The sequence below is a fragment of the Triturus cristatus genome, chromosome 6, assembly GCF_964204655.1.
Source record: "Triturus cristatus chromosome 6, aTriCri1.1, whole genome shotgun sequence".
NCBI lineage: Eukaryota > Metazoa > Chordata > Amphibia > Caudata > Salamandridae > Triturus > Triturus cristatus.
The window spans coordinates 910,331,060-910,356,862 of NC_140589.1; the positions used below are offsets into that span (position 1 = coordinate 910,331,060).

Sequence of the window (25,803 nt, forward strand, 5' to 3'; positions counted from 1 at the left end):
AAATACAACTTCCCTCTTAAAGAGGATTTTAAATTACAGTTCATTTGAGTGTAAACCATAGACCTCTAACTGCTCCCAATCTGAAGTTAGCACTTATTAAATGTAATAAGGTAAAACAGTGTTAGTCCATGGGAAAGATAGGCTTACAACTGTGAAAATTAAGGAACATGTAAAAGGACATGTAAAACAAACATGTCCTACTTTTTAAATACCATACACCCTGCCCTAGAGGCAGTTAGGACCTATCTTAGGGGCGACCAGTGCTTAATTTGAGCAGCTGGTTTCAGCTGGGGCCCACAGGCATTCATTTTTGGGGACCAGGAAAAAACCCAAGGGAGAAAGAAGGAGGAAAAGAAAGACTGAACAAATGTGGTAAAGGGAGAATGGAGGAATCTGCAATAGTGAGATAGATGGGCATGCAGTCTCTGGAGGTGGATTTAAGAGGCCTGAGGTAGAATCTAGTCTATTCAGATTTGGTATTCGGCACACTGACATTCAAAAGCACCAGCCATAAGCTTCTAAACAAAACTTTGGGCCACTGCATTCATTAGGTCGGGTCAGGGCAGCGCGCATGCGCTGTTCTGCGAGGCATGTAGTACTGAGTTAGGTATGTGAAGCGCCATCCACTCTCTGCCCATATTTTTTATTGGATGCGTTGTTGTACTTTGTAAATGCTGCCTTCTGATTCCTTCATTGCATTGTTAGTCCCTCCTTAGTACCACCTTGTCTTCTTTTGAAACCTCCCATGACAACTGGCCCATTTACTTCTGTTGCGACTGGGTATGTTTGAATTCTTCGGTAAACACTATTTTCTTCAATGGGTTTTTTGCTAGTGCAGGCACAACATGCTTGCCTTATATTCAGCGCGCCATGCGTGCTTTCACTTTCCAAATGTAGCGCTTTAACTAGCCCACTCAGTAATGTGGCGCTAATGGGTTTGCGTGTGACTGTAACAAGCTTCACACTGTCTGTAACTGGGGTCTGCACTGTTCTTTGTGCTGGCATTTACCTGGGATGGGCTTTGTTTATTTATATCATCAGGAGGACGCAGGGCACTTCAAGTCATCGTCGTGGCCATATGTGTGACTTTATCTTGTTTTTACTGCTCTCGCCGCTGTGTAACTCCCCACAAAGCCCAGAGCTACCCCTCTGCTATGGTTACCTCCCAACTGCCACAAAATATATAGAAACGCTGACATATGCTACACGTGCAACTACTTTCCAAAATGCACATTGTTAAAGATAAGGGGTTTTAATATTGCGCTCTAAAGCAGGCTGTGAAAAAAGAATCCCCTCATGATGGAATATTTCAGGTACTGAAAGAGGTTTTCCAGAGAGAGCGTTATAAATGTTACCTGAGGCAGTGGTCTACCGTTAGGACACTTCGTCCTCTCTATTGTGCACTTGGGCTTTCGGCTCTTTGTAGCACTGTCCACGTGCATTTCGAGGCACTAGTTAGGTCTCGCCTGAGCCAGCGCTTATAGCGCTGCTCTGGCAAGAGTTTTAGTGAGCAGGTTTTGGAAGTGCTAACCTAGTGGCTTTTTTCAGGCCTCCAGCTTGCGTTCGCGATGTTGTGCATGCGCAGAGCTGCTATCCTGGTTTCTAGCATTCCTCGCATGGCCGGCTTTCCTCCCCCTCTCTCACCCGCTCCTCCCCCTCCCTTACTGCACGGAAGAGTTTCGTCAGACAACAGGCACCACTGGGCTCGAAGCCAGACAGAGCCATCCGGCTTGATTAATGGCTTGGCATTTGCAAGTGTTACAAGTACACAAACCACGGGCGCCAGGAGAGAACAAGCCATACCAGACATCCTTCTTAATTAAAGTTGCAATTCCGTTTCGTGGTCACCTTTTGAACACACATTACAGTGGGCAGAATTGAGCATTTTCCAAAAATTCAAACACACTAATAACTTGTTTTAATTTACTGCTGCAGCTTTGGATAGTATTGGCAGTTACTGCGCGAGCTTGTAATCAGTTTAAACGCTCACTAGCAGTATATTCTCTTCACGCGCTGATTCCTGTTCATGCTCTTACTGCATGCATTTGTGTGCTGAGCTCCTACAGCGTGTGACATCCATTGTTTCTTCCATCTCATCCTTCAGCTGTGATGTGTATGTTTGGCCGTATCCTCTTATACAAGCATTATTTTCTGAAGAAAGCACGCACATTGTGTACGTGGCTTCCATATTTCGGGGAAAGAAATAGAGAATCCTTAATGTGCTTGTCTACGGGGATGCGCATGCCCTGTAGATTGTGGAATTGTATTTGAATAAACTCAATCTCAACTTTAAACAAGCATTGGCATAGCCAATAGGTCACGCTTTTGGGACCTTATAAGTATTTAGTTATGCAGCACAATATCCTTGGTGCAACAACATCAACTGTTGCATGGCTAAACACTTATAAGGTCCCAAAGGCGAGACCTATTGGCTATGCCAATGCTTGTTTTTAAGATGTTCTCAGAAGAACATTTTCAGCTCTTTCCGGATTGCAAATCTGTTTTGGGGGAGGCTGATGCTTCTTGTGAGGAAATTGCGGAGCCTGGAGGCTGCTGGTTCGAATGCTGGCCTGCTCTTCTTTATTCTTTTTCACCTTAAGCAATGTACCATGTGACCTGCATAGATTCACGTGCATTACACACCTCTAACACCACTTCTGCTGCCAAGCAGACTAAAGGCTAGAACCTTCTAGCACCCAGGAAAAAAAACAGGGTCCAAGCGTAAAAAGTACTGCAGGGCGCTTGAAAGTGGGTGATTTCACATCTAATTAAACTGACAGATTGTTGAACTAATTAAGCACTCTACAAGGATGTCCACAAACTCCTACTATAATCTCTTTCCCGGCTTCTACTGCTCTAAAGATGTGCGTATTCCTGCATAACGAGCCGGAAAAATATATTCCATGCACAACAGAAAATTATGCGCTAATAAATTTTTTTTTAATTATGTGACATTGATGCACACGACAAAGTGGCAGAACAACTTGTTTAACAAGTTGTATCTTTCTATAATAAAGCGTTTCCGAACCACACTTCCCGCCCCAGGTACACTTCTCAGTTAAAAGCTTATTTTCATGCACTGCGTGCAGTGATATTCCAGTAACCCCCAGTAAAATACTCTTCCCCAGCCCCCAGCTGGGATTTGCAAACCTTATGCTGCTAAACTATGCCACCACGTTAGACGCATATCCCTTCACACTTCCATCTCACAACTACTAACAGTTATTATTACTTCAATTTCAGGAGCTGTTAGGCTTGGCAAAACTAAGCAAGAATCTACAAGTGTGCCAACAGCTAGACTGCCTGAAAGAAAATGATTCACAGTCATAGTGAAATCACGTGCACATGACTAAGTGAAGCATGCGCACATACAAAGTCGTGTTGCACCTGGAGAAAGTATATTAGAGAGAACATTGCTGGCAAGCTAGTTATGGAGGCTATAAGCCTGATCTATTTATTATGAAAAATTATGACAAAGGTAGTATGCCTAACTTGTTTATTGTGAAAAGTATATGTTGAAGTCAATAAGCCTTTAAGAGTGGATTTCTAATACTGTGATAATGATTGAAGGCATGTATTTCGTTACAAAGAATGTCATATAGTGACATAGTGTGCTTCAGTTTTGCTGTTGGTTACACCCTGTAGAATATTTGCATTTTATGAACCTTTTTTATGCCATTTTAAGAAGGTTGAATACTGTTTTGCCAACTTTAATGGTATGTATATTTATACCTTTATACCGGAGGGCTGACTTGTGGGAATGCTTATGTAAAATTAAGTAGGTCACCCCGCATCAGTGCACCACCACCAGCGCTGCCCCACCTCAGCACCAGCGCAGCCCCACCTCAGCAGCAATTCAGAATCAGCGCACCATCATCTCAGCACCACCTGAGCACCAGCACAGCACCACCACCTGAGCATCACTCAGCAGCACCACCTCAACGTCAGCAGAGCATCACCTGCGGACCAGCGCACCACCACCTCAGCATCACTCAGCACCACCTCAGTCTGCTCTCTGAATGTGGCATCTGTTGATTCTCCCCTGGTGTCCGCCCCCTGCATATGTTGTAATTTAGGTACTATTTCCCAACCTCCACCCTCCCGTTGTTTATGATACCTCCCCCCCACCCCCCATAACAAAAAAACTATTTTAAAAAATCACTATAACAAACGAGCCTTCGAACAGGCAGGAAGAAGTTGCAAGCATTACAAAGACAAAAAAAACAATAAGAAATTTTTTATGTTAATTCTTTTTTTAATAGAGTCGTTCAGTTGTACATAATGTCTTCTTAGTTATGTTATAGATATTTTTTATGTTATGTTATAGATATTTTTTGAGCGCAGCGGTTACCCAAGGGTGTCCTGGCGCTAGTCACTTATCCTTTGAGCACTAAAGGATAGAAACAAGATTTAATTATCGAAAAGCCAGGTTTTTAGTCTTTTCCTGAATGCCAAAAGATCAGTGGCATTTCTAAGGTGGAATGGAAGGTCATTCCAGGCTTTTGCCGCACAGAAAGCAACACTTCTCCCTCCCCACATTACTTTTTTTGTGGATGGCACTGTGACCAACTTAGCTCCCAGTGAGGGAAGAATTCTTTTCAGTGTGTACCATTGGAACTGGGGTTTTAAATGGTTCGGTCCTGTACCTTGAAGAGCTTTAAAAACTGAGCAGAGGGATTTGAACTGCACTCGATTCCTTACCAGAAGCCAGTGCAATTTTTTTTTTCTTTGGAGATTGAGGAAAACTTAGACGTACCAGTAAGTAGTCAAGCGGCTGGGGGCGTGGCCAAGCAGCCCACAATGGCAGACTGGACCTGCTGAGGCTCCGCGATCGGGTCCCCAGACTGGCCATTTTCGAGCGTCGCCCCGACCCACACAGACACCAGTTGGGTGTCGGGGCGCATATAGCGCAAAGCGGTGCGACAAAGCCACACCTGGGTGCACTCCTGACGGCGGAACGGCGAGATGCGGCCGGAGTGTTTTTCCAGCAGCAAGATGGCGCCCGCCAGAGCGCGAACGCGGGCCCCGTGAGCCCGGACCGGAGCCCCGTGCGCTGCATCGAGAGGGGCATGACCACACGACCACAGCCACTATAGAGGTGTGGCAACCCTCTGACACCACAGCTGCTGCCTGCGTGCCTCCGGACACCCCACACAGAGGCGGGTCGCGATGGCTGCGATTAGTGACGGCCGCCACCGGGGCCACCACACCTGCTGTTCCGCCACTTCACAGCCCTGGGACCCGAGCGAGGTGGCAGCGCTGCCAGACAAGAGGGAGACAGCTGGCCGCTGTGAAGCACGGAATAGCCCCCATTCGGTAATCGCCGCCTCATCTCAATATGGCGCCCAAGATGAGGAACAGACGTTGGAACCACATCAGCGGCTCCACAGAATCCTGAGGGCATACAACATCATCAGGACGGAGGTGAGAGGCGGCTTGAGCGTATTCAGGGACACATGCACAGAGAACCCCCCCCTGCGCTCACGATGGTGATTGCCTGACCTTAAAATGGCGGCCTCACGATCCTGATTCTTTCGACCTCGACCTCTTCGCCGGAACATTGGTGGGGCACACGACCATGCAACTAGACCACCGGGGGCCCTGCAGGAGGATTCATCCATCCCTCGACGGCCAGAACACAACTCACCCGTGACGGCGGCCGTCGGCCCTGAAGAAGCAACCCTGCACTGCTGCCCGTCCCAACCTTAAGCCCCTGGGGAGCGCCCGCTGGGACCTCTTCTCCTTGATGACGTACGGGCTGCGCCACACCGGTCCCTGTGGTGCCCGCCTCTCCCCCGCTGCAGCGAAGAGGGAAACCCACCGCTGGGGGGAACAGAGTGAGGGTTACCCCCCATACGTCCGGAACTCCACTGAGTGAGTGAGCTCCGTCCTTTGCCGGGAGGACGCCCTTTTCCCGGCAGGTCTACTCAACCCAACATTGACCCATACACGCAGGGGGCACCGCCTCTTCGGCCACCACAATGGGGAAACCAAGAGCGACACAGCACACCACGGTCCCTGAGACTGCTCCGGAGAACATGCCAAAGACCCAGGCATGGGTCACAACTACGGCGCCCCCGCCCGACATGTCGATCTCGGCCAAACTGGACAAGGTCTTAATGGCCATTGAAATTTCTCGGCTATCCATGGAAGAACGGCTTGGCACTCTTGTGACGGATATCAGCCTTATCCGGGATGACCACCGCAAACTGGCAGACAAAGTGAGTGACTGCGAGAAGACACTGGCCAACATGCAGCCCACTGTTAAGGCACATCAGAAGATGCTGCAGGAAGTCCTGGGTCGCCTATCAGCCATGGAGGAACGCGCGGATGATTTAGAAGGACGCTCGAGGCGCTGCAACATCCGCGTGCTGGGTCTCCCGGAGGGAATTGAAGGAGCACGCCCGCTGGAGTACCTAGAGGCCTGGGTGAAAACCTTCACCCCCGCGGCTGACCCCACAGCATTCTTCTCCATTGAACGCGCCCACAGAATACCAGCCCGCAGACCACCACCGGGATCCGCTCCCAGACCGCTGCTGGCAAAGTTCCTACACTTCCGAGACCGGGATGCGGTGCTACGAGCAGCCAGACAAGCGGCCCCCCTACGGGTGGACAACAAACAGATAATGATTTTCCCTGATTATGCGCGAGCGGTGCAGCAAAAACTATCTTCATTTCTGGAGGTAAAAACGGCACTTGCGAGCGAACAACATCCAATACTCACTGCTCTTTCCAGCCCGCCTCAGGGTTCTCCATAATGGCTCCGCTATTTTTTTCGCAACTGCCGAAGATGCGCACGAATGGGCAGAACAACACTGTGCGCAGCAGCCCAAAACTGAAGCAGCACGAGGATCCTCTTTCAAAGCGCCTCGCTCCAGAAGACGCACCCCGAAGCTGAAACGTGGCAGGACGAACAAAGCTGCTGGCACACAGGACTCTCCATACCTAGAACAAATAATGAAGGAACGACGGGAGGCATTGCAGGCAGTGATTGACCTGCAGGCCTCTCCTCTCACGGAAGACATAAACCGGCCCCCGCACATATTTTCATCGGAGGGAGAGGATGACAGTGACGGAACACGGTCCGGAGCGGACTCAATCACGCCTCCCCTAGTCACCCCCCAGACAGCGGATGCCATGCTAGACGGGCAATCGCCCATCCTTTCGTCATGAGATGGTCTTACGGCGAACACAGCATGGACTTGCTCCACCCAGGCTCGCCCGTTGAGCTCATACCACATTGACCGCAGGCGACGCTCAATAATCCTACTAAGGTCCGATCAGTGCCTAGCCCGGCACGTATGCATGACCACCCCCATTGCATTATATAATGTTGTACTCCCTCCCCTATTCCTCTCGAGGGAGCCAGTTTAGACGCATCGCCACCAACGATGGGTCCTCCGTATTGGGACTGTTTCCCGACCCCACTGTTTATCACCCCTGTGCAGAAGCGCCCCATTCCCCCATGGACTATTACATAATAGGGTACCCAAACTGTCCACATAGGCCACAGCATACAACACGTAGGGGCTTTATGCTACTTGGGAGTCACTGGTCACTACACTCTGGCAGACACTGGCCACATAAGCGCGCGTTACCGCCCATACATAGCTATGACAATGCTGAACACAGACATCAATATCCTCACACTCAACACCAGGGGCCTTCACACGCCGAGCAAACGTTACGCTATATATTCCTATGCAAAGCGCCCGAATGCTCGGATCGTGTTTCTACAGGAGACGCACCTTACCACAGCTGAGATAGGCAAACTACAGGCTAAATGGCGCGGTACCATTTGCGCCACGTCATATTCGGCATACGCTCGCGGAGCACTAATCTGGGTCCGTCCCGGGACCCCATTTCAGGAAATACAGCGGGTGGTAGACAAGGAAGGTAGATACGCCCTGTTGGAGGGACTTTTGGATGGGCAGTCAGTATTACTGGGAAGCATATACGCCCCGAACATCGAGCAGGACAAATTCTGGGATCGCCTCACAAAGGTTCTGGCCCGATTCGCCCCCATTTCATGGATCTTGGGAGGGGATTACAACTGCATATTGGACCCCATTTTGGACCTGTCCCACCCCCCACCCACGAATTCCTCCACACATAGGCAAACTGACCAGTTTAAGGTTTGGGTCACACAATGGGCACTCACAGACGCTTGGAGACTACACAATCCACAGACACGACTGTACTCATTTCACTCTATCCCACATAACCTGCGGATCCGTTTAGACAGATTCCTATGTTCGACGACGATATTATCCAAAATCTGCCACTCGGATTACCTGGGTAGGAATATTTCAGACCATGACGCCCATATACTGCGTCTCAATTGGCGGCCCCCACGCCCCCCAGTCCCTACCTGGCGCCTACCACGGGACTGCCTCACAGATCAAGCCTTCAAGCACGAACAGGGACAAAGTATTCAGGACTACTTCGCCAATAACACAGGGACGGCGTCTTCAACATTAGTGGAGTGGGACGCTTTCAAAGTAGTGGCCCGGGGAGAATGTATTAAACAACGGGCCGGGGTGAAACGGACGCTAGAATAGGCACTCATTAAATCTGAACAACAGCTCGCTACTGCCACTAAACGGGATGATACCTCCGCTGAAACAGCGACGTTAGTGGTGAAGGCCAAGACAGAATACCAAGCAGCCTGCGCAGACCTCCGGCGTTATAATTTTAGAATGTACGCGGCCCGGATGCATAAAAAACGGGATAAAGCCGGTACACTGCTGTCATGGTTAGGCAAACAGGATACCGACGTGCGGCCCATAACGGAAATACTGGACCCCCTCGGAAACCTTGTGCGGTCCCAGGATGAGATCCTTGTGGTCTTTCACCAATATTACTCGACGGTTTATCATAATCCGGAACCGACCGAGCAGGGCATACTTGACCAGTTCCTTGACCCCTGACACTCCCTAAAATTATGGAAGTGGACAGGACGACACTAGACGCGACGATACACTCTACCGACATCATCCAAGCCCTACACGCCCTAGCCCGCAACAAGGCCCGGGACTCGATGGATTCCCTCTCGAATATTACACCACCTTCTCCCCTTTATTCAATCAATCAATCAATCATGGAACTTATATCGCGCACTACTCACCCGTAAGGGTCTCAAGGCGCTTGGGGAAGGGGGTCTGCTACTGCTCGAACAGCCAGGTCTTGAGCTGTTTCCTGAAGGCCAGGTGGTCCTGGGTCATCCGCAGGTGGACGGGTAGGGAGTTCCAAGTCTTAGCTGCCAGGTAGGAGAATGACCTTCCTCCAGCGGTGGCTCTCTGGATGCGAGGGACGACGGCGAGGGCGAGGTTAGCGGAACGTAGCCGGCGGGTGGGCGTGTAGAAGGTGAGGCGGCTGTTGAGGTACCCTGGGCCTAGGTCGTGGAGGGACTTGTGTGCGTGGGTGAGGAGTCTGAACGTGATCCTCTTGTTGACAGGGAGCCAGTGCAGGTCTCTCAGGTGGCACGAGATGTGGCTGCGTCGGGGGACGTCCAGGATGAGTCGGGCGGAGGCGTTCTGGATACGCTGAAGTCTTTTCTGAAGCTTGGCTGTAGTACCGGCGTAGAGGGTGTTTCCGTAGTCTAGTCTGCTGGTGACGAGAGCGTGGGTGACCGTCTTCCTGGTCTCGGTCGGGATCCATCGGAAGATCTTTCGGAGCAAGCGGAGGTTGTGGAAGCAAGCTGAGGAGACGGCGTTGACTTGTCTGGTCATCGATAGGGAGGAATCCAGTATGACGCCCAAGTTGCGTGCGTGGTCCGTCGGTTCAGGTGCGGTGCCTAGTGCCGGGGGCCACCAGGAGTCGTCCCATGCGGAGGGTGATGGTCCCAGAATGAGGACTTCTGTCTTGTCCGTGTTCAGTTTCAGGCGGCTGATGTTCATCCATTCAACGACGTCTGTCATCCCTTCGTGCAGGCTGGCTTTGGCGGTGTCGGGGTCTCTGGAGAGGGAGAGAATCAGCTGGGTGTCATCGGCGTAGGAAATGATGTTGAGGTTGTGTTGGCGTGCGATGGCAGCGAGGGGTTTCATGTAGATGTTGAAGAGAGTAGGGCTGAGCGACGATCCTTGCGGGACGCCGCAGATGACTTCGGTGGCCTCGGAGCGGAACGGAGGGAGGCGTACTCTCTGTGTTCTGCCGGAGAGGTATGAGATGATCCATTCCAGAGCCTTCCCTTGGATGCCGGTGTCGTTGAGGCGTTGGACTAGTGTGCGGTGGCAGACAGTGTCAAATGCTGCGGAGAGGTCTAGGAGGATGAGTGCCGCTGTTTCGCCGTTGTCGAGCAGGGCTCGGATGTCGTCGGTGGCTGCGATGAGGGCTGTCTCGGTGCTGTGGTTGGCTCTGAATCCGGACTGTGATGGGTCGAGGGATCCGTTCGTCTCGAGGAAGGCTGCCAGTTGCTTGTTGACGACCTTCTCGATGACTTTGGCCGGGAAAGGAAGGAGCGAGATGGGGCGGTAGTTCTTGAGGTCGGTCGGGTCCGCTGTTGGTTTCTTCAGCAGAGCGCTGAGTTCGGCGTGCTTCCAGCTCTCCGGGAAGGTTGCTGTGTTGAAGGAGGTGTTGATGATGTCTCGGAGGTGGGGTGCGATGGTAGAGGCTGCCTTGTTGAAGACATGATGGGGGCACGGGTCGGTCGGAGATCCGGAGTGGATGGTGTTCATCATGCGTGACGTGTCTTCGGGGGTCACCTCGGTCCATGTCTGGAGGGTGGCGGCGGGGCGCGAAGGTACAACCGATGGGTGCGGGGGTGAAATGTCGAAGCTGTTGTGGATGTCGGCGATCTTGCGGTGGAAGTACGAGGCGAGGGAGTCGCAGAGGTCCTGTGAGGGAGTGATGTCGTTGTTGCCGGTGCTGGGGTTGGAGAACTCCTTGACGATGTTGAAGAGCTCCTTGCTGTCATGGGCGTTCTTGTCCAGTCGTTCCCGCAGAGATTTCTTCTTGGTGGTGCGGATGAGCTGGTGATGTCTGCGAGTGGCGAGTTTGAGTGCTGTTCTGTTGTCGGCGGTCTTGTTGAGGAGCCAGGCCTTCTCGAGGGTGCGGCAGGCCTTCTTGGAGTCCTTGAGTTCGTCGGTGAACCAGGGGGCCTTCTTGCTTCTGGGTCTGGAGGGGGGGTTCTTCAGTGGGGCGAGGTCGTCGGCACAGGAGGTCAGCCACTGCGTGAGGTCGAGGGCAGCTGTGTTAGGGTCCGTGGTCCTGGCAGGTGGGCTCTGGCTGAGGGAGGTGGCGAGCTGGTCGGCGGTGATCTTGCTCCAGTTTCTGTGGGGAGCCTGCTTCGGGTGATTGTGGACCGTGTTCTTTCTGAAGCTGAAATGGACGCAGCTGTGGTCGGTCCAGTGAAGTCCGGTGGAGTGGCTAAAGGTGACGTGCTTGCTGGACGAGAAGAGTGGGTCGAGCGTGTGGCCGGCGAAGTGGGTGGGGGTGTTGACCAGTTGCTGAAGTCCGAGGTTGGCGAGGTTATCCAGCAGGGCGGTGGTGTTGTGGTCATTGTTGTTCTCCAGGTGGAAGTTGAGGTCCCCGAGGAGGATGTAGTCGGCGGAGGGGAGGGCGTGAGGGCTGATGAAGTCGGCGATGTCTTCGCAGAACTGTGCGCGTGGTCCCGGGGGTCTGTAGATGAGGGTGCCTCTGAGGGTAGTCTTGGGGTCGGTGTGGATCTGGAAGTGCAGGTATTCGGCGGCGTTGAATACGTCGATGGAGTCAGTCGAGATGCGAATGGTGCTCTTGTGTACGATGGCGATGCCTCCTCCGGTCTGGTTGACGCGATCCTTCCTGATGATCTTGTAGCCGTCCGGGATGGCTATGGCGATGTCGGGGGCTGAAGAGTCGTTCATCCAGGTTTCCGTGAGGAAGGCGACGTCCGGAGATGCGGTGTCGAGGAGGTTCCAGAGTTCCACGGCGTGTCTGTGGACGGAGCGGGTGTTGAGCAGGATGCACTTGAGGTGGTTGCTGTTGTCCGTCTTGGTGGGCGTGGTGCTTGTTTGGAGGCAAGAGAAGTTGCAGGATCGGCAGGTGAAGGGTCCATGGGTGCGTCGCGGGGACGCTCGGTAGCATCCGGGGGCTCGGGCGGTTTTGAGTGCGATGAGCGTAGCGAAGTCGTAGATCCTGCGGGGGGGCTGGCGGGCGCGGGGACCAGGGAGTCTGGCGCTGGGCGCGGTCCAGGCGCGGACGGGCGCAGACGGGCTTACCTTTGGCGCACCTTCGGCGCTCAATCGGCGCTCCCGCTGCGCGCGTCCGCTGCGCGGTCGCGGAAGGGGCGTCATAAGTAGGAGCCCGGAGGGAGGGTCAGCAGGGAGGCGGGAGGCTGGGTAGCCAATGGGCAGTGAGGGGAGGCGGGACTGCGGGGACCGGAACAGGGAAGCGGGAGGAGGGGAAAGAGTGACCGGGGCAGTGGCGGCGGAAACGGCGAAAAAGAAGAAAAACAAGCAGGCAGCGAGCGGAGGCCGGTACCTGAGAGCGGCGGAAGGAGGTAAGTGGCGCCAACGGGGGTTGCAGTGGGTGAAAGGCAGCGGCAGGCGTAGGCAGCGGCAGGCGTAGGCAGCAGCAGGCGTAGGCAGCAGCAGGGGATAGGAGCGACCGCCTGTGGGTCACAGGGGGGTCACACTGACCAGCGCGGTGAGGATCCCTAAGTAGGAGCCCGGAGGGAGGGTCAGCAGGGAGGCGGGAGGCTGGGTAGCCAATGGGCAGTGAGGGGAGGCGGGACTGCGGGGACCGGAACAGGGAAGCGGGAGGAGGGGAAAGAGTGACCGGGGCAGTGGCGGCGGAAACGGCGAAAAAGAAGAAAAACAAGCAGGCAGCGAGCGGAGGCCGGTACCTGAGAGCGGCGGAAGGAGGTAAGTGGCGCCAACGGGGGTTGCAGTGGGTGAAAGGCAGCGGCAGGCGTAGGCAGCGGCAGGCGTAGGCAGCAGCAGGCGTAGGCAGCAGCAGGGGATAGGAGCGACCGCCTGTGGGTCACAGGGGGGTCACACTGACCAGCGCGGTGAGGATCCCTAAGTAGGAGCCCGGAGGGAGGGTCAGCAGGGAGGCGGGAGGCTGGGTAGCCAATGGGCAGTGAGGGGAGGCGGGACTGCGGGGACCGGAACAGGGAAGCGGGAGGAGGGGAAAGAGTGACCGGGGCAGTGGCGGCGGAAACGGCGAAAAAGAAGAAAAACAAGCAGGCAGCGAGCGGAGGCCGGTACCTGAGAGCGGCGGAAGGAGGTAAGTGGCGCCAACGGGGGTTGCAGTGGGTGAAAGGCAGCGGCAGGCGTAGGCAGCGGCAGGCGTAGGCAGCAGCAGGCGTAGGCAGCAGCAGGGGATAGGAGCGACCGCCTGTGGGTCACAGGGGGGTCCCCCGTTTGTCGGAAATGTTCGCGGCTGCACTGAAGATGGGAGAATTGCCAAGATCCCTTCGGGAGTCTGTTATTGTGACCTTCCTGAAACCACACCGCGACCCTCAGCAAATGGCCTCCTACCGTCCCATCACGCTTCTGTCCGCCGACTGTAAGATTCTGGGAAAGATACTGGCGGACAGGTACTCACAAATTATACGTTCGCTGGTGCATCTGGACCAATGCGGTTTCGTCCCGGGCAGGAACACATCCCAAAATATATGCCGGCTGTTCCACGTTCAGGATCAAGCCGGTGACGCATATCCTCGAGAGGCCTGCCTCATCCTCGATCTGGAGAAGACCTTTGATACCCTCACATGGCAGTTCCTGTTCTCGGTCCTACAACGAACGGGACTGGGTCCCACCCTTCTGGCGTACACACGGCTCCTCTACACCAAACTCACCTCGCACGTTCGCATCGGGCGGTACATCTCGCCGGCATTCGAGGTGCACAGAGGCACGAGGAAGGGCTGCCCACTTTCGCCTCTGCTCTTCGCCCTCACGGTAGAACCTTTAGCTGTACGGCTATGTCAGGAGGGACAACACTGGGGCATTCCCATAGCGGACGCCATACACAGTGTATCTATGTACGCCGACGACCTTCTTCTATACGTTTGTGACATCACTGCAGACCTTACCCCCATCTGGGCGACGCTCACAGAATTTGCTGAAGTCTCTGGGCTGCGAGTGAATTGGGATAAATCCACGGTATACCCTTTACATCCGAATCTCCCCCCCCCGGGACATTTGGATAGGGGACCGGCAAGTGGCCTGGTCCGCAAAGGCCCCCCGATACCTCAGGGTCCGACTCTATCACTCCCCCACCGACATCTTCGAAGGCAATCACTGTAGGGCATTGGCTGGAATCAGGTCGGCGGTCGGATTTTGGCGGAATCTCCCGCTAGCCCCAATCGGCCGGGTAGCTCTCGCCAAAATGAATAGTCCCGAGGCTGCTGTACCATTTCACGAATCTGCCGGTGATCCCACCCAGGACCTTTTTCAGAGACCTAGACATGCTCCTAGGCTCGCTCATATGGGGAAAGGGTAGGCACAGGATAGCACTGGCAAAGCTAAAACTACCCACTACGCAAGGAGGGTTAGGTGCTCCGTCCTTCGAATCATATTTCCTGGCGGCACAACTGCAGTGGTTATCCTACTGGACTGCAGGCAGACACTTAGGCGAGACGTACACTGTAACCGGCAGGGTACCCATCCCGGAACTATGCCGTCTATTAGTGCCAGGCACCTCACCAAGACGGACCTACCCCCTACAAGTAGCGATGGCCCGCAAGTGCATGCAAAGGATACACCGCATATCACTGGGGATGCCCCCATACTCCCGGTTGCTACCACTGGTTGGGTGGCCCAAACACGAACACTATTACACACCCACCATGCTACACACATGGTCGGCCTGTGGTATTACCGAAGCAGAGTCGCTATTTGAGGATGGACAACTAAGGCCCTTCCGAAGCCTCATAGACAATCACGACCTCCCCCCTGGTCAGTTTTTACTTCATCGCCAACTACTGGAAAGTTATCATCAATATCATGATTTATCGACGGGGGAACCACCCACACATCCGGTCATCCACACAATCCTATATATGGGGGGCGGGACGACACCTAACCACATGGCTCTATAAAGCTATACAGGAGCTTACATATAGACCCCTAGAGTCTCTACGGACCACCTGGGAGGAGGAAATAGGCCGCCCCCTACATGAAAAAGAATGGGAGAGGGCTCTAGAATTCCCCAAGAAAGTATCTCGAAACGCACGCTTTAAAAACATACAATTCTACGTCTTACACAGGGCATACCTGACGCCGGCCCGCCTCCATAGTATCTATCCTGACACTCAATTTCCATGCCCCAGATGTCACTCACCGGAAGCAGACTTTTATCATATGTTTTGGAGCTGTCCTCGTATCCAAGCATACTGGTACTATATTCACAAATCACTCGGAGAGCTCACCGGACTCGCACATTTGACCACCTGGGAATCCTGTGCACTGGGTATTTTCCGTAAACAAAAGCAACACAAAGTGCCCACCAGGTTTGCCTCATTGGCCATATTATTAGCCAAACGCGGCATAGCTATGCACTGGCGCTCCCCCAGAGGGCCCCCACTAGCGACATGGGTGGGAGCAGTACTTAAATGGGCGGCAGTGGAGGAGGAAACACTACATGAGGAGGAAGTGAAAGGGTTACGCAAACTTCCTATTTCCATGGAATGGGCCCTATTATTGCACCAATTTAAACAGTCCCCGCCCCCCGATGACTCAGATTAAGGCTCAGACATATCCATAATTCTGCAGCCGTCAGACCAGCCTCCCAGTACACACTCCAGATCTCCCCACATGGCGTCCCCGCAGAATCGCTAGTGCATGGCACCATACCCCACACCGCACCTGTCGACCAGTTGTCAGACTGCCTCAGTCTAGCTTTCTCCCATGCTCCCAAATAATGTACAATTGCTCTGATCAATGTGTATGCCTCGCCCCGAACCATTACCTGACAACAGCACCCAGAAGTCCACACCCACCTTCCCAGTTTGGTACCCCAGTTTTAGTGGGCAATCACGGATTTTGGCGCCTCACGGTTGCCTGAACAATGGACTACTTGGAGTACGACTAAAATTGTATCATTTGGTAAACAGAGAATAGTACAATCCATTTTTCTGTATTCAAATGTACTTTGTTAATGTAACCTTGAAATGCCAATAAAAATATGTTTAAAAAAAAAATTTAGTCAAGCGGCTGCATTTTGCAGCAGCTGGCATTTATTCATTAATCTTTTTTGAATGTTTAAATAGAGACTGTTTCAATAATCCAGCCTTGACGTGACCAACGCTGTGACCACTGTTTGCCGGCTAACAGGGGGTAAAAACAGCAATATTTTCTTAACTGTTCTAAGAACATGCGCTGTTGTCAATGCCACTGCGTTTATTTGGTCACCAAAGGTAAGTCTCTAATCCACTATTACTCCCAAATGTTTTACTTTTTTTGAGGGCGTAGGAAGAGTGCCCATAGAGTCCGGCCACCAATTTGGGGTCCATAAGTTAGTATCATTCGCAAATAAAATGACTTATATACAAGGTAACAACAATGCTTAAAACACCTTTTTATTATAACTTTTCAACATTCTGCACAGCAGCCACAATGCTCTACAACATAGCTTAAAGATTTGGTCAATAGCTCTGGCTAAACACTTATAAGGTCCCTAGAGGCGAGACCTATTAGCTATGCCAATGCTTGTATTTTAAAAGTTAAGCACTGGGGTGGAGTTTTAAAAAGGAAGGTTTAGGCCTGACAAAAGGTTTATTTTGCCAGGTCAAAAGAGCAATTTAAAACTGCACTACAAGCTGCAGTGGCAGGCCTGAGACACATTTTACAGTGCTACTTTAGTGGGTGGCACCGTGAGGGGTGCCACCCACCAGGTCTAATAACTGTCAATCAAAGGAGGAGAGGCTTGGTGCTCCCCTTCAGGTTCTAGGCCTTTATGCAAACATTAGAGTAGCATGAGGCTGGGGCCAAAATCTAAACCCAAAATACCAGACACTCCCAGGGAGGCACACGGGCAAGGGGACATGACTGTATACCACACATGGAACATTCCCGCCCCAACTGCCTGGCTATTCATTATTGTCTATACATCTACACAGAATATGTCACAATTATTTTAGCTGTTCCTCCACCTCATCATGCTGAAGCCACTAGATCTTGGGGGGAGTATTTTGCCTGGCGCTCTAGAAACCCTGTGCTTTCAGCTAAACCATAGTCACCTCATATGGGGTGCTTTTACCTCAGGGGCTCAGGAAATAACCCTCATAACAATCTGACAATGGCCCTAGTATTGCTCTGTACCCATTAAAGTGTAATTTACTCATGTGTTCCCTTCAACTCTATACCAAACATGTTTTCCAAACATGATCCAAAACCTTTTTATAGTTCCTTCCTGGTCTGACATTCCGAGGTCCTAGCAGGTACAATACAGCCCACTAATTTTTTATCTTAAAAATCAATTCCAAGTCCCACTACAAAGGCATGTCGAGTTCCATAAAATTAGGTCCCGATTCATACTATTTTGCTGTTGTCATCTCTGAAGAGCAGAGTCGTTTTTAAGTAAGTTTATTGTATTTATCAATTGATTTTAAAAAAAACTTCCAACATTTACATGGATTAAAATGAGGACAAGCCGGATGTTTTTTAATTTGGATCGAATAATGGAGGACTACATTTCCAAACTGTAGTTTATTAAGGCTAGAAGTATTCAGTTCCAGTGACTCAAAGTACTTTTTTAAGCCATTATTTCATATGTGACAAAATTAGGTAAATTGAACAATTAATTTTTCCAAATTTCTTGAAGAAAAATCCCTTGGTATTTGTAAGGAACTGAGAAGTTCTGGGACAAGTGCTGCCCATGCCTTCTGGCTCACAACTCTGGCCAGCATCAAGATTCTTATACAGTGCTTTAAAACCCAGCCAGAACATCTGAGCACTTCTAATGTTGAGATCAATGTGACTATGTCAAGAACAACATTGACCGTTTCCTCAAGGGAAGGAGGAATTCCATTGCTCTTACAGCATCTGGAAGAGAGTTCCAGAAACAGTTCAAGTGAAAAAGCAATGATTTTCTATCTGCCAAGAAACTTTTGGGCAGCAAGACATCAAACGGACTTTACTGCTGGAGCAAAGAAATGGCAGGAGAACCGTGGCCATCTTAGGTGGCTGGGGACGCTAAGGAAGCCACACTCGTGGTTCCCTGGAGAGCAGCGGATGCACTGTATTGCTATGGGAAAAAGATTCAGAGAGAGCTCAGACTTTCCCATTGTAGTCATTTTCAAACGTATGTGTCTGGTACATAAAGCTCTTTTCACGCCCAATCACTCACCAATAAATAGCTATTTCGATAGTATTTCCCCAGCCGAGCTCTGTGATCCGAGGGCAAGTTTCTTCTGAAGATGCAAAAGGTCCACCTCAAGACGGTCTGAGCTGGAATCTTTTCCGTGCCATCTGCTATGAAATGGAACGCCGTGTCCCTTGATCTTCACCGTAGAATTATGCTGCGTAAATTGCAGAAACTCTTGAAAACATGGCTGTTTGCATCATTTTATTAATTCACCTAGGGCAGGGGTCTCCAGCCTTTTCTGTAAAAAGAGCTACTCCTGTTCAATAAAAATCATACCAAGCTACTAATATTATTACTGTTGTAAAAGTGGCCACATCAGACAAGATTACATTAGTGGCCACCATATGCAAGGTTACTACTAGTAGTGATAACCTCACAGCATCAGACAGGGTTGCCAGCAGTAAAAAAAAAGTTTTTGGTTAATGTGGAATGCCTCTATGTGGGTAGCGCATAAGAGCCAAAGCTGCAATGCCCCTAGCATCAAGGAAATGATATGAGTAATAAGTCTTCCCAATACCTTATGATTTACTACTCAAATATCAACTTTAGAAATGCAACCATTTTGTTTCAAACATTGCCTTATGAGTTTTGAAAATACACACATTTTTGTCTCAAATACATGCTTTTCGATTTTGATATATATACTTTAATTCAACCAAGCAAAAGTTTCTGATTAGTAGACTGGGTTGCACACAGGCGAGCTACTGACAGATGGCTGGAGACTGAGAGACCAGTAGCTCACGAGCTACTCATTGGAGAGGCCGGATCTAGGGCCACTGTCAGCTGTTCTTAAGGTGGTTAAAGATTTGGGGGCAGATTTACAAGCCCCTTGCGGCACTTTTGCGCTGCCGTTGCGTCCCTTTTTGTGACCCAGCGGCGGCGTAAACAATGGTCCACATTGTGGCCCATTTATAACGTGATGCATCTAGGGAGATGCGTCACGTTGTAAAGCCATGCGTCCCATTATACCTGCGTCAGGTATAATGTATGCAGGGTGGGCGTTCCCACGCAAAAAGCCATGTAGAACTGATGCAGTGAAATTTACAACATTTCACTATGCACTCTACACCTTCACTGCGACAAAATCCCTACGCCTGCTCAGACCAGGCGTAAGGAATGACATAGGGCTTTTTAAATGGGACTCACTTATCTGATGTGGCACATTGGTGGAATTGTGTCACATTCATGAACAACTGCAGTAATGCGTCACTTTGGGCCAACAGATGAGTCAGAATTTCTGATGCAGCTGTCAATCCTTGCGCCATGGTGCGCCGCATTGTAAATACGGGGCATCCATGGTGGCGCAAGGGTTTCGTATGGAGGCGCAGGAAAACTGAAGCATCTGTACAGATGCGTCAGTTTCTTGTAAATCTGCCCCTTTGATTTTTTAGAGACAAGATAACCTTCTGGGTGAACGGTGAGCTGTACAAATGCGAAAGCTAGCCTAACCTAGAACACCCCGCCCCCTCCCCGTCCAATCCCTGTCGCGGATGTTTACCCTTCAATCTTGAAACGCATTCACCACTAATCTCTGATCCATGAGCTTGAGTTCTGCAGCACTGAGCCCGCCATTTCCCCGAGCAGAAACATTAAAGGACTTTTTTCTATCCGATGCATGGATGGAAGTAGAAACATAGGTTGGACAGAACATGCCCCGCACCGATCGGGTGTCCTGTTGTTTCCCTGCCGATCCAACTAAAAGAAAGGTGTCTCCTTGCCATTAGGGTCCATGGGAGGGGTCCCGTCTCTGGGCCTCTGAGGGATGGTGTCTGGAGGCCTAGGGGAGGGAGACGCTTCATCTTGTCCCAATTGCAAGGAGACCATCCAGAGACCATCCAGAGACACTGCGGGACGCCCATTGCCCAGCATTTTAGCACCCCCGCAGTTTTAACTTTTAGCCCACAAGCAATTCTCACACCTATCAGGCTGACGGTGTGAGAATTGCCTGTGGGCTGAAAATTAAAACTGTGGAGGCGCTAAAATGCTGGACAATTGCCCTCCCGCAGTGTCCCTGAATGGTCTCCTTGCAAGAGGTCACTTATGAAAACTAGGGGGGGCCTCGCACATTCCCTTTTGGCCCAGGGCCCTGCAAATCCTAGAACCGGCCATGTGGGCACCTCACCTTGAAAGGAGGCCTCACTCGCGCTCTGTACCCATCTTGAGTGTAATTTTCTCACGCGTTCCCTTTTGTTTACACTGCGGTGAAATAGTGCTCTTGGATAAACTGGAAAGTAAATATGCTAAAGCAGTTCAGTGAAGCCTCACTTTCGGAGGCATGCTCTGCAGAATTCACAGCTGCGCTGCTCCCCAAAGTGATTTGTGTCAAAAATGCTCTGGGACTTTAGTGTGCGTCATAGAAAGTAAACACTCAGGGAAATTCCAAAGAGTTAGTGTCCCTGCTAATGTCTGGGTTTTTTTTAGCCCAGTGTTGTAATTAAGATTCAAATGAGCAGTCAAACATGGTTTATATATTGGAGCATGCTTTATCCGAATGGCGGCAAGGTCACCTTTCCCCTCAGAACGTCTAGGTCACAGCTGCACCATTACCTTAGTAATTGTATCATAACGTTCATGAATTATTTTGCGAAAGTTTGGGTATGCAACATTGGATTTCGAAATCACGGCACTCTTGATATCTTTGGAATTTCCTGTCAAAAACGTGCAACGTGCCTTGCGCGCACTCTTTAATGAATTAATAGAAAGCATGCGTTATCAGAGCTTGATGGGCTGTGCGCTCATTCATTATTCTCGTACCGACTACTTCCCCCACCCCCATTTAGCTGAAATTTTGACAAAACCTTCAAAGATTAGATTACTATCAAAACTGACAAATGTCCCCATGGCAAGCGAGCCCTCTTGACATTGTTTGTTTTTTTGTTGCGGTTTTATTGTGCTCGAACTCGACCCAGAGGTATTTGAGTGCTTAACACGAGCACCAGTTACATTACCTGAGGTCACATTCATTTGTGGTAGGCACGGAGAGGTGGAGTGATTTGCCCAGAAATATAGGATGTTTCGCCGCTTTCGAGATTCGAACCGGGTTCCCCAGTTCCAAAGTCGGCAGCTACGGTCATTACACCATTTTAAGTCAGGAGCACTTTGCATGCTGGGTTATTAAAATACCATACTCATAACCAGTGCTTGGAAAGGGTAAAACAGAAAGTGCGAATGGGGGGGGAGATGAGAAAGGCATTGCTGCCCAGGCGCGACACCCATTGGGCTCACCGGGCTTCAGGCCCCCCCCCCCCCCCCCCCGTCATGTGTGTCAGCCCGGCTGAGACAGCCTCGCAGGCTGGCGTCCGTCTAATTGCAGCCGCACCCTAGTACTTCACAGGTCTTTAAAAGACCATTTACTCGTTATTGAGGCTTTTGTTGTGTTTTCACCCCTTCTTACAGGCACTCTGCCTATGGCTGGAAGACTTAGCCCCCCCCCCCCCCCCCCGAAATCTTTTTCAGCCCCCCCCCCCCCCGAAATTTGGCTCTAGTTGCCCGCCTGTTGCTGCCCAGATGTTGCCTTGCATGCTGTTAGCCACTCTTATCCTGTTTCTATGCCCTCGCCTTTGGGCACTTAATAGTCGTTCATGCACTCAGCAGAGGGTATTATCAGATATGAACGCCCTAAGTACAGGTCAATAACACTTAAGTAATACATAAAATACGGATGTAAATGCAAAGGCATACAAAATAAGTGCTTAAAAGCCACTTAACGACAAAAACAACTGTATACATTTCAAGCCTTCTGATTGGCCAAATCATCCTCAGCATTTTGTAGAGTGTGCCAATGCCCATTGTGTAATTGGTCCGTGGAGGAAAACGGTCAGCAAGTGTCATACTAAACTGCGCTCGAAGTACCTCAGCAAACAGATTCCTGAAGGCAAGAAACTGCAAACACAACTGATCTCCGCCAGTCTACATCAGTGAACTGGCGGTAAAGAGACTCCTAGATTCTAAAAAAAAAAACAAAGCATCCTCTAATATTGTATACCCCAACTAACTGTTCAACATCCTGAGATGATATGTCACTATATTAAACGACATTCGATTAGCCGCAAGAACAGTAAAGAGGCAGCACGAACTATATATACAACGAGCATCAGTAAAAACTTTAAGTCACTTCTGTTTGGCTTTTAAAGCTCCGTTTGACCTTATCTTCAGAGTTCAAGACGTGTCCGCTGTAAACAACCAGGAACAATTAATGTTGCAGTCACTTACCCCAAAAGTGATCTTCAGTTTCTTGAGGGTGTTTTCGGCTTTAGTTAGTTCTTTTTCAAAATCCGGGCTTAAAACCATAGCGCTGCTCATGTTTGGGACTGGGTCACGTGGACAAAGGGGGAGCGTGCGATTCCGAGAAGAGTCCCACGGTACTGGTGAGGAGTCTGGAATGTATCTGGTAAGATTAGAGCGCCGCAGCTCTCCACACTTCCGTGTCGCGCGTCACCTGTGCCAGGCATAAGACTGCTGCACCTCTGCAAGAACAGAAAGCCACTGAACCAGGTCAGGGCAGAGGTGTGTTCGATAATGACCCAGTGCATCAAATGAACAACAGGCCAGAGACGTTGAGCCACTATCTCATAAATTATCATTAAGCTATGCATTGATTAACTCTATCTTGGGTTGTAAAGATAAGATTTGCACCAGGGTATCAGAAAAATACGGAAACAGAGGGTGGTAAACTCGTGAACTCAGCAGCCACGTTTCACTGCCACAAATAGATTCTGACCTAGAACCCGATTTTCAAACCTCATCTTTAAAACGCCTAAATCTGCAACTTTGGGATGTTGTGCTTAATTTGTGTCGGTGTTTGTAGTGCTCGGCACTGGCTTTTTTTTCCAAACATCGTTATTTATTTACCAGAGTACACCGCGAGGTGGCGCTCTTTGTCTGTTTTTCAGCAATGTATGCTAGCCTAGTGTTTAAGAATTCAATAAACTAAAAAACATACAATTTCTGACCTATCTTAATGACTGGGGTGACCTGGAATTGTCCAAAATTTCACACTGTTCAAGTGTAATGATTATTAATTATTGTGCCCACTGGCATTTGACGGCAGGAGCTGCGGGTAGTGCCCTGGCACTAATATTTTTACAAAATACTCTGGGGCAGATTTTCAAGGAACTGACGCATCTGCATAGATGCGTCAGTTTCCTTGAACCAGCGTTAAATGTCCTTGCGCAACCATGGATGCCCTGTATTTACAATACAGTGCTCCATGGTGCAAGGATTAACAGATGCGTTAGAAATTCCGACGCATCTGTTGGCTCCAGTGTCACGCATTGCTGGAGTTGTGTCACAAGCACGAAGCAACTCCAGCAATGTATTTGGAGGCCTATACTTACTGTACTGCGTCACTCCTTACGCCTGTTTGAGGCAGGCATAAGGTTTTGACGCAGTGGCGTACTAAAAGTGGCGCAGTGAAATCGTGTAGATTTCACTGCGTCACTTTTACAAGGCTTTCCTGTGGGGGAACGCCCCCCCCTGCATACATTATACCTGACGCAGGTATAATGTGATGCAGGGCTTTACAAGTGACGCATCTCCCTAGATGCGTCACATTGTAAATAAGCCGCATTGTTTGTGCTGCCATTGCGTCAAAAAAAGTGACGCAATGGCGGCGCAAGGGGCTTGTACATCTGCCCCTCTATATCTGGCGCTGATGTTCTGATCTATTGGGAATTTAGAATGAATTGCAAGAATATTGCAGCAATAGACTATGGTCGTAGAGTTCCAAAGGTAACCAGACTAGGCAAAAGTAGCTGATACAGAATCTCCACTATTTAGAAAATCCATATGGTAAATCCTGCCTGAATTTGCATTTATGCAATTGATTTTCTTTTCGGCAGACGGAAAATATAGAGCTATAGTCATTCAATAAATGTTCCATTTGGTTTAGGGGTTACCATCACTGACCAGATTCAGCCTCAGCTTGTGATGAACTTTCGTGAGTTCTGAGTGACCTCATTATGGTGGATTTGTCCTATAAATTAAGCAGTGGGGGTGTGGTGTTGCTGTTTAAGTAGCGCAGATGTCTTCAAACTTTTTTTACTCTGAGCCCCCCCTAAGCAAAATATTTTGAGGTCGGAACACCTCCAAACATTTATGGCAAGGATTGGGGGAGCGGGAGGGATATGGCTGCGTGCAGGGAGCGGGGCTTATGAGATGATTTCAGGAACACTTTTTCTATAGCTTATGAAACGCACTAAATATGAGACATAAAACCGCAAATGCATCAAACAAAAATAGATATTATCCCAAACAAACTGCTCCCCATAATTGGGGTGTTGTGAGCCCCTCACACTCTTTGACCCCAATCCAACTGCACCTGCTGCACTAATGATAACTGCAGTCCTGAGTAGCAGGCTATCTCCTCTACATCTTTTACCTCTTCGACACCATGACGGATCATCACCTCGGTCCTAATGCTTGAAACGAAAATAAGCTCTGATGCCCCTTTTTACAGGTACACAGTCATAACTGTGATGCAGTGGGCCCCTCAAATCCCTGGGCCTCAGTCCTGCTGCATCTGCTTCTCTAATGATAACCAGCAGTGGCCACGTACACACTTGGTAGCAGTACCAGCTTCACTAATGAATGTCCCTTTAAAAAAAAACAAAAAAACACTTATATTGTCCCCTTCTTTGGGCCATCTCACTGAAGAAACTGTATCCGGCCATTTGTAAACACAAAAATGAGTCTCCATACAATGCTCACTATTCAGGGCCTTCTCTTTGACAACATCTATGAATCTCGCTCCTTTCCTCTGTCTTCTGGATCATTACTGTGAGGGCCCCAGGGATCGAGAGGATTAGGGCTCTGCACCTGAATCCAACTCTGCTGGCCTACTACCTGCCACTTCATGGTCTCAGCTTTCTCAAAAACCTGCCCCTGAATGCTTAATACTGACTTTGAGGTGCCTCAGCATGAAAACGAAGGGTGTGGTGATAGTGCAGAAAGTTAAACAAGCATTTGCAATGCAATTGGTCTCGCATTTGCCAGAGATTGAGCTATTGGCATTGTAAATGACAATGCCTTTTATTTATGTGCTTTGAAAACCTGCAAGCGGTGCATAAACACGCACTTTGTACTTATAGTCCTTGCTTACGAGAAGCAAGGCTGGTAGTAAAAGAGATTCAGTTACTGCCAGTCTTGCTTCTCATAGGCAGCGACTATAAATACAAAGTGCGTGTTTACACAACGCTTGCAGGTTTTTAAAAACACATAAATAAAAGCCATTGTCATTTACAATGCCAATAGTTTGTGTAACGTGCTATGTGACATGCTCGATGTGTGTGTCCAATACATATATCTGAAAGCATTCTTTGACATGCACTGAGCAGCACTCACGCTGTGCTCCAAGCAGGGCCCATTTGGTGCATGTGAGAGCTGCAACGCTGTTGTGCAAATTGCAACCTCGCCTCTTAGAAGTGTGGCACTGACTCTAAATCTGGTTGAGAGCACACATATAGGCTTAGAGATGCGGCTGCTTCATTACAACACATGCTCATCGTCAAACAAAAA

At 50.0% G+C, this 25,803-nt stretch overlaps 1 protein-coding gene across 8 annotated transcripts in view; it reads right to left on the reverse strand.

Annotated features, from left to right (window-relative positions):
• ENPP3 (ectonucleotide pyrophosphatase/phosphodiesterase 3) overlaps window positions 1–22,837 on the reverse strand; it is a 783,610-nt gene extending 760,773 nt beyond the window's left edge. For all 8 annotated transcript variants that reach the window (XM_085611575.1, XM_085611577.1, XM_085611569.1 and 5 more), the window contains exon 1: window positions 22,501–22,837. In XM_085611575.1, the coding sequence (XP_085467701.1) occupies window positions 22,501–22,590 (90 nt within the window). In that variant the 5' untranslated portion in view covers window positions 22,591–22,837. The remainder of the gene's footprint in view (window positions 1–22,500) is intronic.
• Between the last annotated feature and the right edge of the window lie 2,966 nt (window positions 22,838–25,803).